The 15,659-nt window shown below is 41.2% G+C and overlaps 1 protein-coding gene across 2 annotated transcripts in view; it reads right to left on the reverse strand.

Moving 5' to 3' along the window:
• The window catches only part of DNAJC7 (DnaJ heat shock protein family (Hsp40) member C7), a 35,704-nt gene that overhangs the window by 17,934 nt on the left and 2,111 nt on the right, over positions 1-15,659 (reverse strand). Inside the window, exons 1-5 of one of the 2 annotated variants that reach the window (XM_020281158.2) lie at positions 14,859-15,155; positions 3,438-3,526; positions 2,599-2,723; positions 2,111-2,224; positions 832-906 (exon numbers count right to left, since the gene is read on the reverse strand). In XM_020281158.2, the coding sequence (XP_020136747.1) occupies positions 832-906; positions 2,111-2,224; positions 2,599-2,723; positions 3,438-3,526; positions 14,859-14,935 (480 nt within the window). In that variant the 5' untranslated portion in view covers positions 14,936-15,155. Of the gene's footprint in view, positions 1-831; positions 907-2,110; positions 2,225-2,598; positions 2,724-3,437; positions 3,527-14,858; positions 15,156-15,659 lie in introns of those variants that run through there. The other variant, XM_020281161.2, reaches the window with a different exon arrangement.

The following is a 15,659-nucleotide window of genomic DNA, read 5'->3' on the forward strand; positions in this document are numbered from 1 at the left end:
GCCCAGAACTTCTGGACTCAGGGGCCCCTCCTGGCTTAACCTCCCAAGTAGCTGAGACTATATGCATGCCACCACACCCAGCTGTCTATTTTTGATAAACAGCTCCCAGTTCACATAAAGTAGGAGTTGAAGCCAGCTCTCATTATAATATATATTATATATATATAAATAAAAATGGAATGCTCAAACCCTATATTTAATTCCAACTGGTTTTTCCGTTAGCCAGCACACTTTTAGTCCATGACCTTACATCAACAATAGAAACAAATTTAAGTAACAAACTAATTTTGCTTTTTATCAAAAAGCCAAATGTTGGCCGGGCGCGGTGGCTCACGCCTGTAATCCTAGCACTCTGAGAGGCCGAGGCGGGCGGATTGCTCGAGGTCAGGAGTTCGAAACCAGCCTGAGCAAAAGCAAGACCCCATCTCTACTATAAATAGAAAGAAATTAATTGGCCAACTAATATATATATATATAAAATTAGCCGGGCATGGTGGCTCGTGCCTGTAGTCCCAGCTACTCGGGAGGCTGAGGCAGGAGGATCGCTTGAGCCCAGGAGTTTGAGGTTGCTGTGAGCTAGGCTGACATCACGGCACTCATTCTAGCCTAGGCAAGAAAGCGAGACTCTGTCTCAAAAAAAATAAAAAATAAAAAAAATAAAAATAAAAATAAATTAAGAGGGAAAGAAAAGAAAAAACCAAAAGCTTAATTTAAATAATTTACTATTCTAGATTTTTTGTACCATACTACTTCTCTTAATTATTACACACACACACACACACAAACTTTGTGACAAACAGTAGACGAAATTATCTCATAGCTGTACTTTACCTTCCGAAAATCCCGCTTCTCAAAATCCGTTTCTGCTATTTTCTCATATTCCATGACGGCATTAGCGTTTTTGAACTACATTGGAAAATCAGATATAGGAAATTTTAATGAAGTTGTACATTCAACAATCACAAAAACCTACAAGGACTTGATGAATCTGAATTTCAAATGAGTAAATATATCTCCTCCCAAGTATACAAGACTACCTCTTTTGACACAGACAAGATCAGACTCATACCTCCTATTGTGCTTGAGCATTTTTATGATCTAATTCTAGAGCTCTCTTGAAACTGACACATGTTGCCATGGCATTCCCTAGAGAGAGGTAGCACCTGTCCTCTCCTAGATGCCCCTAGAAGATTTTCTTTAAGAAAATCAGAACCACAGACATTTCACAAATCAAACTGATGAAGACACAGTCATGACTCCTTTAACAGAAATGCTAAGACTCAAACTTCACCCCTAGTTTAAACTTTAAGCCAGGAACACAAGATTCATGCCTTAATATACATATAATAAATGCAATGTATTACCAGGGATTGAGCATAAGTTTTGAGATTCTCACTAAAATGCATCCAGGTGTAAACTGTATATATAGTCATGTGCTGCATGACATTTGGTCAACAACAGACCACTTATATGTCATATATGGCAGTGGTCCCATGAGATTATAATATTGTATTTTTACTGTACCTTTTTCTATGTTGAAATATGCAAATACTATTGTGTCACACTGCCTCCAGTATTCAGTACAGTAACATGCTATACAGGTTTGTAGCACAGAAGCAATAGGCTATACCATATATATAGCCTACCTGTGTAGTAGACTGTACCATCTAGGTTTGTGTAAGTACATCCTATGTTTGCACAATGACAAAATCATCTAACAGAATGTATTTCTGTCATTAAATGATGAAAGACTGGAGATGGAACTAAAACATGTTTTAGCTGCTACCAATTTAATCAGGTTTTGAACTTACCCAAATTCTTTAACTTCACTCAAATCAGTCCCTTAAAAGTATTTGCCTATTCCTCTGGCCATCTCAGAAACCCTCTAATTTTCACAGATTTTTTTTTTTTAAAGCTGTAAATCATATTCAAAACTCATTTTACAGGTAAGGAAGCCAAGGCTTAGAGAGACTATGAGACTTGTCTAAAGTCACCCAGGTGTAACTGATGACAAAAGTGGGACTAGACTTTTGACTAGTCTGACTTTCAAGTCACTACTCTTTCCAAATATACCACACTGCCTTTGATATAAACAGGATCAGACCCATACCTCCTGTTGTGCCTGAGTATTTTTATGATCCAATTCTAGGGCTCTCTGGAAACTGCGACAAGCCGCCATGGCGTTCCCTAGAGAGAGGTGGCATTTGCCCTCTCGTAGATGTCCCTAGAAGAAGAAACACAAAGAAGCATGATTGGCCAAGCACAGAGAAATAAACAGCATAACAAACACCCACACAAAACCAAGAGGCAATGAAAATGGCTGAGCAGTAGTTCTCAACCAGGGCAATTTGCCCTTTGGGGGACATTTAGCAATGTTAGGAAAAATTTTTGATTATTACAACTGGGGACGGGGGTGTTACTGATACTTAGTGATTAAAGGCCAGAGATATTGCTAAACAGTCTACAATGCACAGGATAGCCCCCCACAACAATGAATAATCTGGCCCACAGTATCAATGGTGTCAAGACTGAGAAGCCCTGGGCTAGAGTAGCTCAACTGTAGCAACTCAGCCTTCCCCAAACAGCCCCATTACATACCCGGACAAAACTGTCATCCAACCTCACTGACTGTTGTGCATCTCCAAGAGCTTCCCGGAACCTTCCAAGCATCATCAACGTGGCTGCTCGATTACCATAATAGCTAGCATTCTTAGGACACATATCTACAGGAATGGCAGAAGAATATAAAACAAACTTTATCACAGATCACTGCTTCAAAAACTTATGGGGCATCTCCCTCGGAATGATGTCAAGGGAACTGACCTATAGGAATGTTCACACATTCTCTTTAAAAGGCCACAGCCCAATTTTTGATTACCTGTGCAAATAGCAATGATACAACCAATTTTAAAATAAAACAAGTTGCAGCTTTAAAGTGCACTGATTATCTTTTAATGGGGAGTGGCAGCCCATTAATCCCCTTAATGAACTGTGTTTTGTGTAATGAGATATTAAAGTGAATGGGCATACTTACTGTAGTAAGCACGTTAGGTGAGGAGAATGCTGACATGGGATTGACATAAGCTAGCAACTTAAGCATAGAGATAACTAAGACTTTATTTCATCTACAAAGGTCATTTTCTAAGATGGTATATGATAGGCAATGACTGAGATACACTGGCAAAGACTGAGATACATAGGTGGGTGGGTATTTTTTTGCCATAACATTCAGTATTTCTGGGATTGCCTTTGATTCACCAAGAGAAAATCTACTTGCTCCAGCTAGAAAGTTATCATTCATGAGATCATTAAGTCCAAAGGCCACACAGTAACAGTTATCAACCCAATAAGCAAAAAGTTACTTCTTAGAGAGAAGCTATTTATAATAGTATTTGGCAAATAAGTATTTTCTAGCAAAAGTATCAGGTCCTTCTCACCTATGGCTTTTGTATAATAGTTGTAAGCTTCGTTGTAATCTTTCTTGGCATAGTATGCATTTCCTTGTTCCTTGAAAGACTCTGCTTCTCTGAAAAGGAAAGAGAAAATCATGTTACCATGTAAGGAATAACCCCTGTAATCTCATAGGAGCAATCTTTGGTCTGTAGCCTCTGGCATATTGAGCTGAAAGTTAGTGTGATACTTGAAGGAATTTATAGATTTATTCAATAGGCTGATAGACCAAAAGGAGGTGCTAATAAAAGAATGCAAGTTCTTCAGATGCTATTTTTTATCACTTAGATACATTCAAACTAAATCAAGAAAACTCCTCATGTTGCCTGCCCTGCTTTGCCATTGCTGCCTGTAGTCATCCTTCTGCAGGACAGGCAAATTTAGACATTCCCTCACAGCAACTGAATTTTTGTATCTATTTCCTTTCCACTGTGTCACGACTGCTGCCTTTTCTGCAAACTTACAGTAAATTTGGTTATAGGTAATTCCATTCAGGGGCAACTGATTTCTCCATGTGAAATGGGTCACATCCTTGAGAGTTTTAATGATTTAGTCTCCTGAAGTGGCTAATGTGTTTGTCACTGGAAGGACAAGTAGAGCAAAAGCAGGTGGTCAAGGAGTTAAAAGCATAGCGTATTGGTGTTTAAGATGGGGATGGGTTGAGTGACAGCAGAGATTAAGAAGTTGGATGACAGGGACATATGGAGGTATATAGGCTGCTAGTGCCATGCTAGATGAAGTACCCATCTACTGGTGTTCCCTCTGCCCATCATGTCCATGTGGGTACTTAATGCCTCCTTTACCATCATCCCTCCAGTACCTTGTATATTCAGCGAGTTATATGAAAACATTTTCCCCTACCCCAAAGATTCCCCCCCCTTTTTTTTTTGAGACAGGGTCTCATTTTGTCACCCAGGCTGAAGTGCAGCGGTGCAATCCTCCTGTCTCAGCCTCTTGAGTCACTGGGACTACACTCAGCTAATTTTTCTTATTTTTTGTAGAGACAGGGTCTCACTATGTTGACTAGACTCGAAGATCGATTTATTTGAAACTATGCCATTAGACAAAAATGTACTTTCCTAAAGGAATGATGTTATATAATTGGTTATTATATTCTTGACCAAGTAAATGGAATCAAATCAGACGTGACCAACAGTGTTTTAAAAGAACCAGTTACCTCTATCAAAGATACCCAAAATCATTCTACTGCCCAACCCGAGTGATGAAATGAAATGACTTCTGTAACATAACTAAATATCTGAACATTTTTGTTATAAGGAAGAATCCTTGTTTCTTTTCCTGTCCTTCACACATACACACACAAAAGAACTCAATTCAGGGTTGTCTGAAGTGGGGACGAAAGTCATAGTTCTTAACCTTAGTGACGGTATAGGAGTTTACAGCTTGGTTCTAAGGACACTGGCATTGGGGAGATTTGTGATTTATTTACTTATGTATTTTAAACTACAAAACTGGCAAAGTCACCCTCCTTTTATTGAGGTGATCCTCTCCCCCCTTCCATTCTTCTCCATCACTGTCCTGGCAAGCCCTACTAATATGAAAAGGCTGCTTGCTAGAAGAAAGGAGGAAATGGGAAGGACCTATAAACGTGAACAGATTTGAACTGTGATGGGCATAAATCTGCTTGATTAATTTTATTATGCCAACTGTCACAATGCTGTAAAGAGGCCGTCTGCCATTAAAAGTCTTCAAGAAGGATCCCCCAACTACAAGACTTAAAGGACCAACTGAAATCTTACTAAATTGTATATACCATCCTGTAACTCTAAATGAAGCAAAGTACTAGAAAAACTCTGAGGAGCCTGTCTTTTAAGAGCATACATGCCAAGAGATTTGAAGAAAGAGCTTCCCCCAAACTGGATTTCAGAAATTGAGTCAAAATGTTGTGAAGAAATGGAGTAGTAAACTCTAAAGTAGATGCTAGGCCCAAACTGTATCTGAGAAGATCTAGCCTCCTCTTCAGTCAGCTAGTGGCTAAGAATAGACATCTAGAGGCACTTGGACAGACAATATGTCAGCAGTATAAAGCTTGTTAGTCAAAAGTGAAACAATCTCTTGAACTACTGAAAGGTGCCCCTCCCTTCCTGAAACACTACTCCCATGGTGGTGAGTTCTGGTAAAAATATCAAGGATGATTTCTGTGGAATGTTACTAATAATTATTGAGGCCAGGTAGTTTCCATACATTATCCTCTCTAACAACTAGTCAAGTGAGCTTCATCATTCTCATTTTTCAAAGGAGGAAATTTAAGCTTGGAGGTTAAATAACTTGCCTAAGGTCAGGATGTGACCCACAGTTGTCAGATTCCAAAGCTTATACACTTTCTACTGTGCTAAGCTTTCTTTCTGATGCTCACCTCCACCTACTGCTAAAAACTTTGAAAATTAATCTGTACCACTGGGAATAAAACAAGGACAATAAATATAAATTTCTTTAAGACACAAAATAGCCCCAGCATATAAAATTCAACCTCAGAACTCAAATCTGGATTTAAACGAGCTAAATGACATTCCTAACAATTAGTCACAGAGGGAGCAGGGCTCCTTTCTCTTTAAGATGCAAGATCTAGTGAACTGGACTTTGCCTCCCCCGAGAAATGCATTTTATTTTAGTAAATGGTGAGTAGATTCCATTCTAGAGCAAACAAAGCAAGTAATGTAGAGTCAGCCCACAGCAAAAAGAACAAGAATTGTGTTGTGACAAGTTACCATGTTTTTAACCTCATACTGCATAGCATCAGGCCAGAATTAGCTATTCCCACACAACTGCCTCATGTAAAGGACTTATTTTCATAGAAACGTGGCTGATTAACAGCTGCCTAAACAATAAGCACTTAGTGCTTTTAGACTGAATGCTTATTTTTTGCCTCCAGGTCCAATACCCAAAGTGGAATCCCCCTTTCATTTTGACCTCCCTACAAAATAAGAAACAAGCCTTAACAGATGGCCCTGACCCTAAGAGACCAGGTGAGGAAAGAATGGATCTTTGGAATCCAGCAAGGCAGCCGCAAGAACTGAACAGGCTGCATCAGGGACAACTCCAGGGTTAAATCCATTAAAGTCCTGCCCTGGGAGTCTGAGAAAGGCCGGAAGCTTGTTCAAGTTGTCCTCATAGCAAAGGGGCTGAAGGATGAGATGTCAAAGGTGTGGGACTGGAAAAGAAGAAGAGCTGGTTAAGAGTGGAATTGAGGGCACTGTGGTAGCATCTGTCACTCCACTCACTGCCAGGGTCAATTCATTTGGTAACCAAGTGAAGTTACAACATGTACCTACTAAAACACATCAGTACTCAGAAAGAAGAATTAGGATTAATTAGGTTCACCTGGACCAATTAAAAAAAAAAAAGGGAGAGAGGAAAGGATTCCTGAGGGAGTAAACTAACTGACAGATTATTTTCTGTGGCTACAAAATTAAATTCAGACCAAACCCTGTAATATAGTACCACGGCAAATATACCTCTAGTGCGTTTTAAGATTTTTCAAGGCGTTTCCAATGAAGATTTTCAAATGGCCTTCAGGAGTGGTGATGGCAATAATTTCACCTGTCCTCTAGCTGAGGCACCCAAGGTAACTGCACAGGTTTCCTAACTCCTAGAAGCCTGTTTTTTTTTCCCTTAGATCTTGTCAGTGTCAAGGTTTTTAAATTAAAACTAATTTATCCAGTTTCTCACCCAACCCTTGGGTCAAGTCTAAGCAGAATAATGTTCACAGTGCTGATTCACCAAGAGATGCTGGAAATGACTGTACCTCCACCAATCCAGTTCTTTCACTTTAATTGATAGCAACAAATTCTTACGAAAACAACCATTGAAAGAAAGGCTTTCAAAAAAATCTGTCTGCTCTGGATGTATGATAGGAGGATCTCCCATAAGAGGATCAGCACTGGAGGGCCTGGCCTTTGGAGAATATATCCCATTTTTGTTTTGCTTTGCCATTGTAAAATGTTTCCATCAGCCCCCTTTACCAGCAAGAAAATTTCAGCTTTGAAACCTGCTCTTCTACATTATATGTGGGTTAAAATCCTTTGAACATGCATTGGGAGTTACATTCTCTCTCTCCCAAGTCAGCATTCATTCATTGCTGATGCTAATTACTCTAACACACTGCCAAGGGAATCATTCGGCATCACACAGGTCTTAGCAGGGCCCAGTATCATGTGATGAAATCAGACAACTTGGGCCTATGATTGGCAGCCACCTTTGCACTAAGCTAAATTAAAAACACATTAAAACACCACAGTTGATGCTGCAATGTGCCCCAAATCCGATGCCTTATAAAATTTTCCATTTTCTCTCTAAATACTTCCAAGTTGAACATTTAAGCAAGATCTCTACCGTAGGCCAACTAGTCTAACTTTTAGCAATTAAATAGGCACTCAGAAACTTTCGGGCCTCCACTAATGCAGGCTTAATCAGGTGATAGTTTTTTAAATGTCCTTAACATGGCAGGGTTCTCTCTGGAACTGTTTGACATACCATGTATTTGTAGATTATTAAAACTATGAGATTCTTCATCATTTGTACCATATAATTTTAAGATTTATTCTACCCCATTGCATGAAAAATAAGGACCAGCACGGTTTCACTACTCTGCAACATTGTGTAACCTAGGAAATGGATTGGATTTTTGTATGACAAAAAATATGCTACACTGCTTTTATTTCAAGTATTTGGCTAGAATAATATTTTTAATAAAGTTAAGCTCTTCCAATAGTATTAATAGTTTAAATCAAAACAGATGCAGTAGCTTGAATGAATTTTTTGTTTGTGGGTTTTTGGGGTTTTTTTGGGGGGGGTTGTTTGCATTTTCTTGATGTATTCTGCTATTCCTGAAGTCGAAGGAAAAAAAATCTAGTTTTGCTAAAATTACAACTGAGGACAAAATGATTTTTTTCATTAGAGTAGAGGATTAGTAGCTTTTGACTTTTTTTTTTTTTTTAGCTTTTGAGTTTTGAAAATATTTTACTGGCAGTAAGAACTTTAGAAGATGTCTTTTTCTTCCTTCTTTTCCCCTTCAGGCTATTAACAATAATACTTTATACAGCCAATGAGTCAAATATCCTTTATGCATTATATTATACTCACTACTTCCAAAATGTCACCTTACTCTATGATTGTTGTGCTCCATTTTTTTTTAGTCAAATTTACTAGTTGCCCGTTCATCTAGAAATGTCCTCCACCCTTCAGAATTTATGGGATCTTGGCCAGTCTCAGAGTAGAAATTCCTTCCTCCATCCCACAGTCCGAGACCTCTTGTCCCCAAGGGCATGTCACAGGGCCTGTTTCATGTTGTACTCTCTCTGACCTTCATGAGAGAATAAAGTAAAAGCAGCCCAGGAGTCTGACTTCTACTCCATCTTAGCAAAAGCAAGTTATTTCATTTCTTTCTTTCTTTTAAATCTTCTAATCTAGGAGTGAAATGTCAATGTAAGTCTCACACAGATAAGTGGAAGCCATATACAAGTTGGAACAATTTCACAAATACTGCAAGGTACACTCTGTTGGGTTCTTCGTAACTGTCCAGCTAAAACAGATGGGGGCTCTATCCCAACTGCTACCTGTTAGCAAAGCTATCTGCTATGCAGCTTACTTTACCCAATTTCCTACAGAATAGACAACTTCTGCTTTCACTTTAAAGCACAATTAAAACAATCTCCTATACCCTTCCCCACAAAAAAGAGGAAAGGTGGAAGACAAAGATGAAGAAAATTCCTTAACACACCAGTTCAAATTGTTCTGTGTGTGGACATTCAAGGGGAAGCCTCAACAGGCAGAGCCAGGAGGGACCCAAGATGCACCAAGAGGAGTCACAGATCAAGCCTCTAAGCAGTAGCACTCTCTACTGCTCGAGCAGGGAAGGACACCAGGCAGTGCGCTGGAGTCGACTGTTTTATTTAGTGGGGGAAAAAGCAATCGACCAATTCAATCCTGTCAGAAATTCTACCACTGTAGGCAGAAGGATGTACAATTAAGAAAACTTGTAAAAATTTTTCTGAGTTTTTTTTTTTTTTTTGCAGGGGGGAGGGTAGAGTGGGAACCAGAGTGGGGATCCCGCACTGTCAACTGGTATTTTGTTTCTCTAAGTTCTCCTGATTCCTTAGTTCAACAGGTAGTTTCAGAGCAAACTGTCCAAGGAAGAACTCTCAGGACAGAAACCCAAAATCAAGAGAGGGTCCTGTTTGCCCCTCACACAGGATGCCTCCAAATAGATGCCTCCAATCGTGAATTTTAAACTTGACTAGTTCTTAAATGAGAGGTGTCACAATCTATGGCATCTACCTAACCTTCTTTTACCCCTGGGGAGAGGAGATTCAACCATAAAACTACTTCTGAGAAACAAGCTTCTCTGAAGCTGCTCTGAGGACACAAGTCATTGATTTTTCAGCATTAGCCAGAGGCTTGTTTTCATAACATATCCCCAAACCCACCACTTTCCCTCCCTTGGTTCCCCATTCTGTGACATTTCTCAATACACTTATGGAGACACCAGTAACCATCAAAAATCTAGAACTGAGGGAGTACAATTAAGAAAACTTGTAGGCCGGGCGCGGTGGCTCACGCCTGTAATCCTAGCTCTCTGGGAGGCCGAGGCGGGTGGATTGCTCGAGGTCGGGAGTTCAAAACCAGCCTGAGCAAGAGCGAGACCCCGTCTCTACTATAAATAGAAAGAAACTAATTGGCCAACTAATATATATAGAAAAAAATTAGCCGGGCATGGTGGCGCATGCCTGTAGTCCCAGCTACTCGGGAGGCTGAGACAGAAGGATCGCTTGAGCCCAGGAGTCTGAGGTTGCTGTGAGCTAGGCTGACGCCACGGCACTCACTCTAGCCTAGGCAACAAAGTGAGACTCTGTCTCAAAAAAAAAAAAAAAAAAAAAAAGAAAACTTGTAAAAATTTTTCTGATTTTTTTTTTTTTTGCAGGGGGGAGGGTAAAGTGGGAACCAGAGTGGGGAGCCTGGACTGTCAACTGGTATTTTGTTTCTCTAAGTTCTCCTGATTCCTTAGTTCAACAGGTAGTTTCAGAGCAAACTATCATAGGAAGAACTCTCAGGACAGAAACCCAAAATCAAGAGAGGGTCCTGTTTGCCCCTCACACCCTCGCCAAAAATAATATAAGAATCAGAGAGATGGTTAACACAGCTTATCTGAAAATCTAGCCTCCCCACAAAAACTGTAAGTCACATGCCAATAGAATATTAGGTCTCAGAGTCAGGCTTTGAAAGTCATATATTTCTCTTATTAGCATTCTCAAAAGCCTCAACCATTCACACTCCTGCCAACAGTGGGGTAAAACACAGGAACTGCCATTTTGATCTGGCTGGGGGAAGGAAAAAACTGTCACTCCAATAAAATGAATAGCCTACTGTATTAACTACACTCTGAATCCTGCTCTTACTGCTGAAATTCACACAGTTTAAAAGAATACCTGGAACGACCTCTAAGTAACTTCCACATCACTCAGCACTGAAGGGGACCAAACATGAATGGAGCAAGGAAAAATGGGTTCTCAGAGGGACTTTGCATCAGGCCACAAGGCACCTAGGCAGCTGCTGACCATTGTTCTCCAATCTTCCAAAGTCCTAGAGAAAGAAGGCAAAGGCAAGTGCCCAGTACTCGGCTTTTAAAAACTTTTATTTAATAAAATATTAGCCTCAATGACTAAACTAATCCCTGATTGGCTGGAATGTACAATAAGGCTGGGCTTCCAGCCAATCAGAGTTCTGGTCGTTGGGACTAGACTAGACTCTAGAGCAACTGCCACTCACTTAGCCTAACATTTTCTCAAAATTGGTCAGTTTCCCTGGCACTGGCTAATATGTAGATCTAACTAAGGGAATAAGAGAGAACTTTCCTCTGTATACTACCTTTGCTTCAGTTATGCTTATCTAACAAATCTGCTACTTATTAGTATCAGTGTTCAATTAATTTGCCCATATTCAGGATTCTGTATTCCTAGGGTTTATCCCTTCCTTGACCATGACTCATTTTTCCCATCTCCCATTTCTTCATCTTTGACCACACTTAAAGCATACCAAAATGAAAATGAAGTGTTTCTCACTGATTTGGGTTCAAGGTCAAAGATAAATTCCCATTTCGCTTGCAGGTTTCCTGAAATGTCTAGCTGCCTGCCCTGAAACTTCTAGAAGAAGATTAGGACAACAAATTCCTGAGAATTTAAAACATGGTAAGGAAGAAGCTGGGTGGGGAGGAAAGGCATGCCCACAGGTCTTCAGTTGAGTAAGGCTAGGAACTCCAGAATGCCCTGAGAAGCTGCAGCAAACAAACAGCAACTACAGCAGACCCTGGGATGGGGATTCAAGGTTTAGTTCTTCCCACTAGTAGTATGGATAGAAAAATAAAAGGCAAAATCCTAATCCACAAAAAGTTTACAATATCTATATACTAAGAAGGGCCTATGAATAATTGCTCTTATTTGATCCACCAGGAAGACAGATACAGAGAAGTTAATATTATCAGCTCAAGGAATCAGGAAAGGATGGCCCCATTCCTAAGGGTATGGCTTCCTTGATTCTTTTAGACCTCACTGTCCAGTCACACAAGGTACACACTGAGACACTTGAAATCCCTCACGTTTCCCATAATAAAAGGCTACCTATAGAGACCAAACTGCTCCCCAGCCCAGAAAACTTTAAGGTATTCACATTTTAGGTAAAGCAGCCAGCAACTTCCCAAGAAAGTTAGTTGAAATGCAAAACTTCTGAAATTTAACCTTCTGGCTCCTAAGTAGCTTTATCTGTTCTGGTGGGCAAAGGGAAACAAATAATCTTCATGATTTTGAAGTGCCAGCTAACACATCTTTTATTTCAGCCTCTTAGCTGCTATAACTTTGTCATAATGACAGGCAAAAAAAAAAAAAGAAATCTATTTTCTTTCTTCTCTAGAGACACTAAAGCTAAGGAAATAAAACATATAGCCATTTAAAATACCGCAACTATGACGTCCAATGTCTTAAAAGCTCCTCTGATTTTGCCCCCTGTGGGATTGTGACAGTTTAGCAGCAGCAGCAGGATGCACTTGAGCTAAGACGTAAGGAAGAAAAGGACTCCTTGTTGTACCTCACAACAACCACCCAAGAGACTCATCAACTCTTGTGTCCTTAAGTGAACTAGTAGTAGGACTGTAACGAGAGAGACAGGAACTTGGCCAAATAACTCTAACCAAGCCAGAGGGTAAAAGGGAACTTGTAAGGGATGTCCCTCCCATTGCCCTCTGCTATGCCTACACAGGAGGGTTCCAGAAAACATGAAAAACATAAAACCACCTCCCTCCAAAGCTTCTAAATCTCCACTCCATTTTCAGCACTGGAAAATCATAAACAAGGCCTTTTCATACTAGCAGAGCCTAATGTTTACCCTGCTAAGGATGCCTTATATGACAAAAAGTCAAACTAATTTTTTTATTTCACCTATTTTCATTTGTGCACAGAAGTGATATATAATAAACATCTATGGTTTTTAATGTCTAACAGAGCTCTGTATAAATATATGAAATGTATGTCTATTTGGTAAGAATGCATTTTTGATACTTTGTTTTCTTACTGATATAACTGTGTATTTTACAGTCAATGACATTTTAAATTCCATGAAATATAGACCAGCAGTTACTTGTTAAAAAAAAAAAAAAAAAAACAAATAAATTCCATGAAATAACGTGGTTAACATAAGTCAACACCCTCCATTATTTTGGTGTACTGCTACCAAACAGTATATTTTGTGAGATGTGGTCACATTACAGTATTACCTATATTATGTTTCTTAATATATCTTAGCTTACTACAATTTTATAATAGAATATCCTCTAAGGCTGTGATTTTTTTAAGAAAAATGATTTGCTTTACACAGAGGCCTTTGAAATAAAACCCAAATTAGGGACTCTCTATATCAGAGGTTTACATTGAGTAGGATGAGTTTTTAAAACTACCTATGGTCAAGTTCCTATTTACTGCACAAAAAACTACCGAACTCTTTCCAAATACAAATACATTCCTACTCTTCATTTAAGCTCTGTCTATGTTGGGAGGAGTTTTGTTTCCCATTTTGTAATTCCTTAATGATGTAAATGAGCTAATGATGCTTAACTTTAAATATCTGGAAAGCAGTAGGAAACAACATGAAAACTCAAAACTAAGAAAAGAGACAGACTGGACTCTGGTGTTCTGGCTTCTCTGGTATCTCTAACTTATTACACTTTGTTAAGCCTCTCAGCTCCCAACAGGTCAGGAACGTGAGATACTGACTAGCTTGAAAACTATTCACTGTGCATGAGTACTTCTTATATTTCTAATTTGGATAGTAAAAATCTCAGAATCCTGATTTTAGATCTCATGAAAGAATTCTACATCACCACTTTAAATTACCCAGACTGAAGACATAAGGGGCTTGGCATAAAGAAATAAAATATATGAGAAGAGACTAAGGATATTGTAATTGATCCTGAACAAAAGGATCAAATTAACCTGCAGGTGATAAGGAAGGGTTTCAAAACTTCCAGAACCTTTTCATTAATTCTGCTTTAGGATTAGAACAAGTATGATGACCCACAACTGTGTTCCACCCCCACTTCCACTAACCTGGTTTAGCTGCTGCCAGAATCCAGAGTGTTCTCGAAAACCACTCACTCAGCAGCTGCCTTGGCTAGTCCCGACTGGCAATCTCGAGCCACTGCGGCTACCTAGGAGTGCCAACAGCGCCCAAGCAGTTGCCCTTCTTCTTGCTGCTTAACTTAAGAAAGAACAGTCCTGGGAGGGATAAGGATCTCATCCAGGAGGGATGGGGGAAGAGGACGTGTAGAACATGAGATAAACCCTTCACTCTCCTTTTTCTATCATCTTCGACTTCTGGGGTAACTTGGGGGCAACCAGGTCAATAATTGAGACACACAATCACCTTGGACCCAGACTAGCGGTAGCTGGGGTATAATAACCAGGGGAAATGGGAATAAGGGAACAAGGGCTTTAGACATGGAAAGTGCAGACAGACAACAATGCACACAAGTTAACAAGAGAAGGCGGGGGTCGAGGACGATGCAAGAAGTCATCAACGCCGCGCCGCCTCCCCCACTTCACAACAAATCTCTGAGGTACCGTACCCTCAGAGACCCGGCCTCCACAAAAAGAACGACCTTCCCCTCAGCTGGAGAACAAGGCCGTACTTCTGCTCCCCAGACAAGTGGAAGCGGGAGGGGAAGGCCGACCCCGACGAGTGCCCCTTCAGGGGTTCCACCTGGACTTGATCTCAGATGGGGGGGGGGGTTCGCGGAGGGCGGGGCATCGCCTCAATTGCTGAGAGGCTGCAGCCTGGCAGGGACGGGCTTCCCTGAACAACGGAGCTGAAGCTCGTCCCCCCTCAGTACCCTGCCACCCGGTTACCTCTTCGCTTCTTCGTCGTCTAGCAGCTCTGGCTCGGTCGCCGCCATTACCACATCGCACTCCGCGGCAGCCGCCATCTTACCGCCGGGACCAGAGAGCCAGGTGGGAGGCAGGCGGTGAAGAGCACTTCCGGTTGGAGCATCGAGCAGTTCAGCGGCGCCGCGCCCAGAGGGGCTCCCTCGGGCCCGTCTACCAGCGAGAGGCTCCGCTTGGGGCCAGAGCGGCCTCCCGCCCCCGGAGGTCCACGGCGGTCTCCGCGCCGGAGCGGAGGCCCAGGGACGGTTTCTGTGCGTAGGGGGCGCCACCTTACCCGTGGGTAGGAAAGGGGGATTACAACAGGGTGTAGCCTCTCTAGGGCTTGGCTTTTTTCAGTATTCCAAAAGCCTTGTTGCCATAGCAATTTCCAATCCTAGAGAGTCCGCTGTAAAGCTCAGGGGATTCTGGGTTAAGTAGGGACTAGGTGACCAAAAACTCTGGAGGGAAAGAGTCCCCACTGCTCCCTTCCCAACCTTGGAGCTTGTCCACAGCTTCCTCCCGGGAACGGCAAGAAGAGACACTTTGAGCCCAGTTCCCCTAGCTTTCATCGTTCCCTGGAAGCCCTGCCCAGCCAAGCTAGGGGAACGCAGGGCGTCTTCTCCCGGCGCCTTTCATCCCCCCGGATCTCCAAGCACCAACTGGTTCATCACCCTAATGACGCTGACCCTTTTATGAGGCTGCTTTCATGTCAGCCGCCTGGGAGTGCCATCTCAGCATTAAGCCTAAGGAGGCTGGCATGACATGACGCCCCAGATCGTGCCCTGG

Source organism: Microcebus murinus, chromosome 18 (assembly GCF_040939455.1).
Source record: "Microcebus murinus isolate Inina chromosome 18, M.murinus_Inina_mat1.0, whole genome shotgun sequence".
Lineage (NCBI taxonomy): Eukaryota > Metazoa > Chordata > Mammalia > Primates > Cheirogaleidae > Microcebus > Microcebus murinus.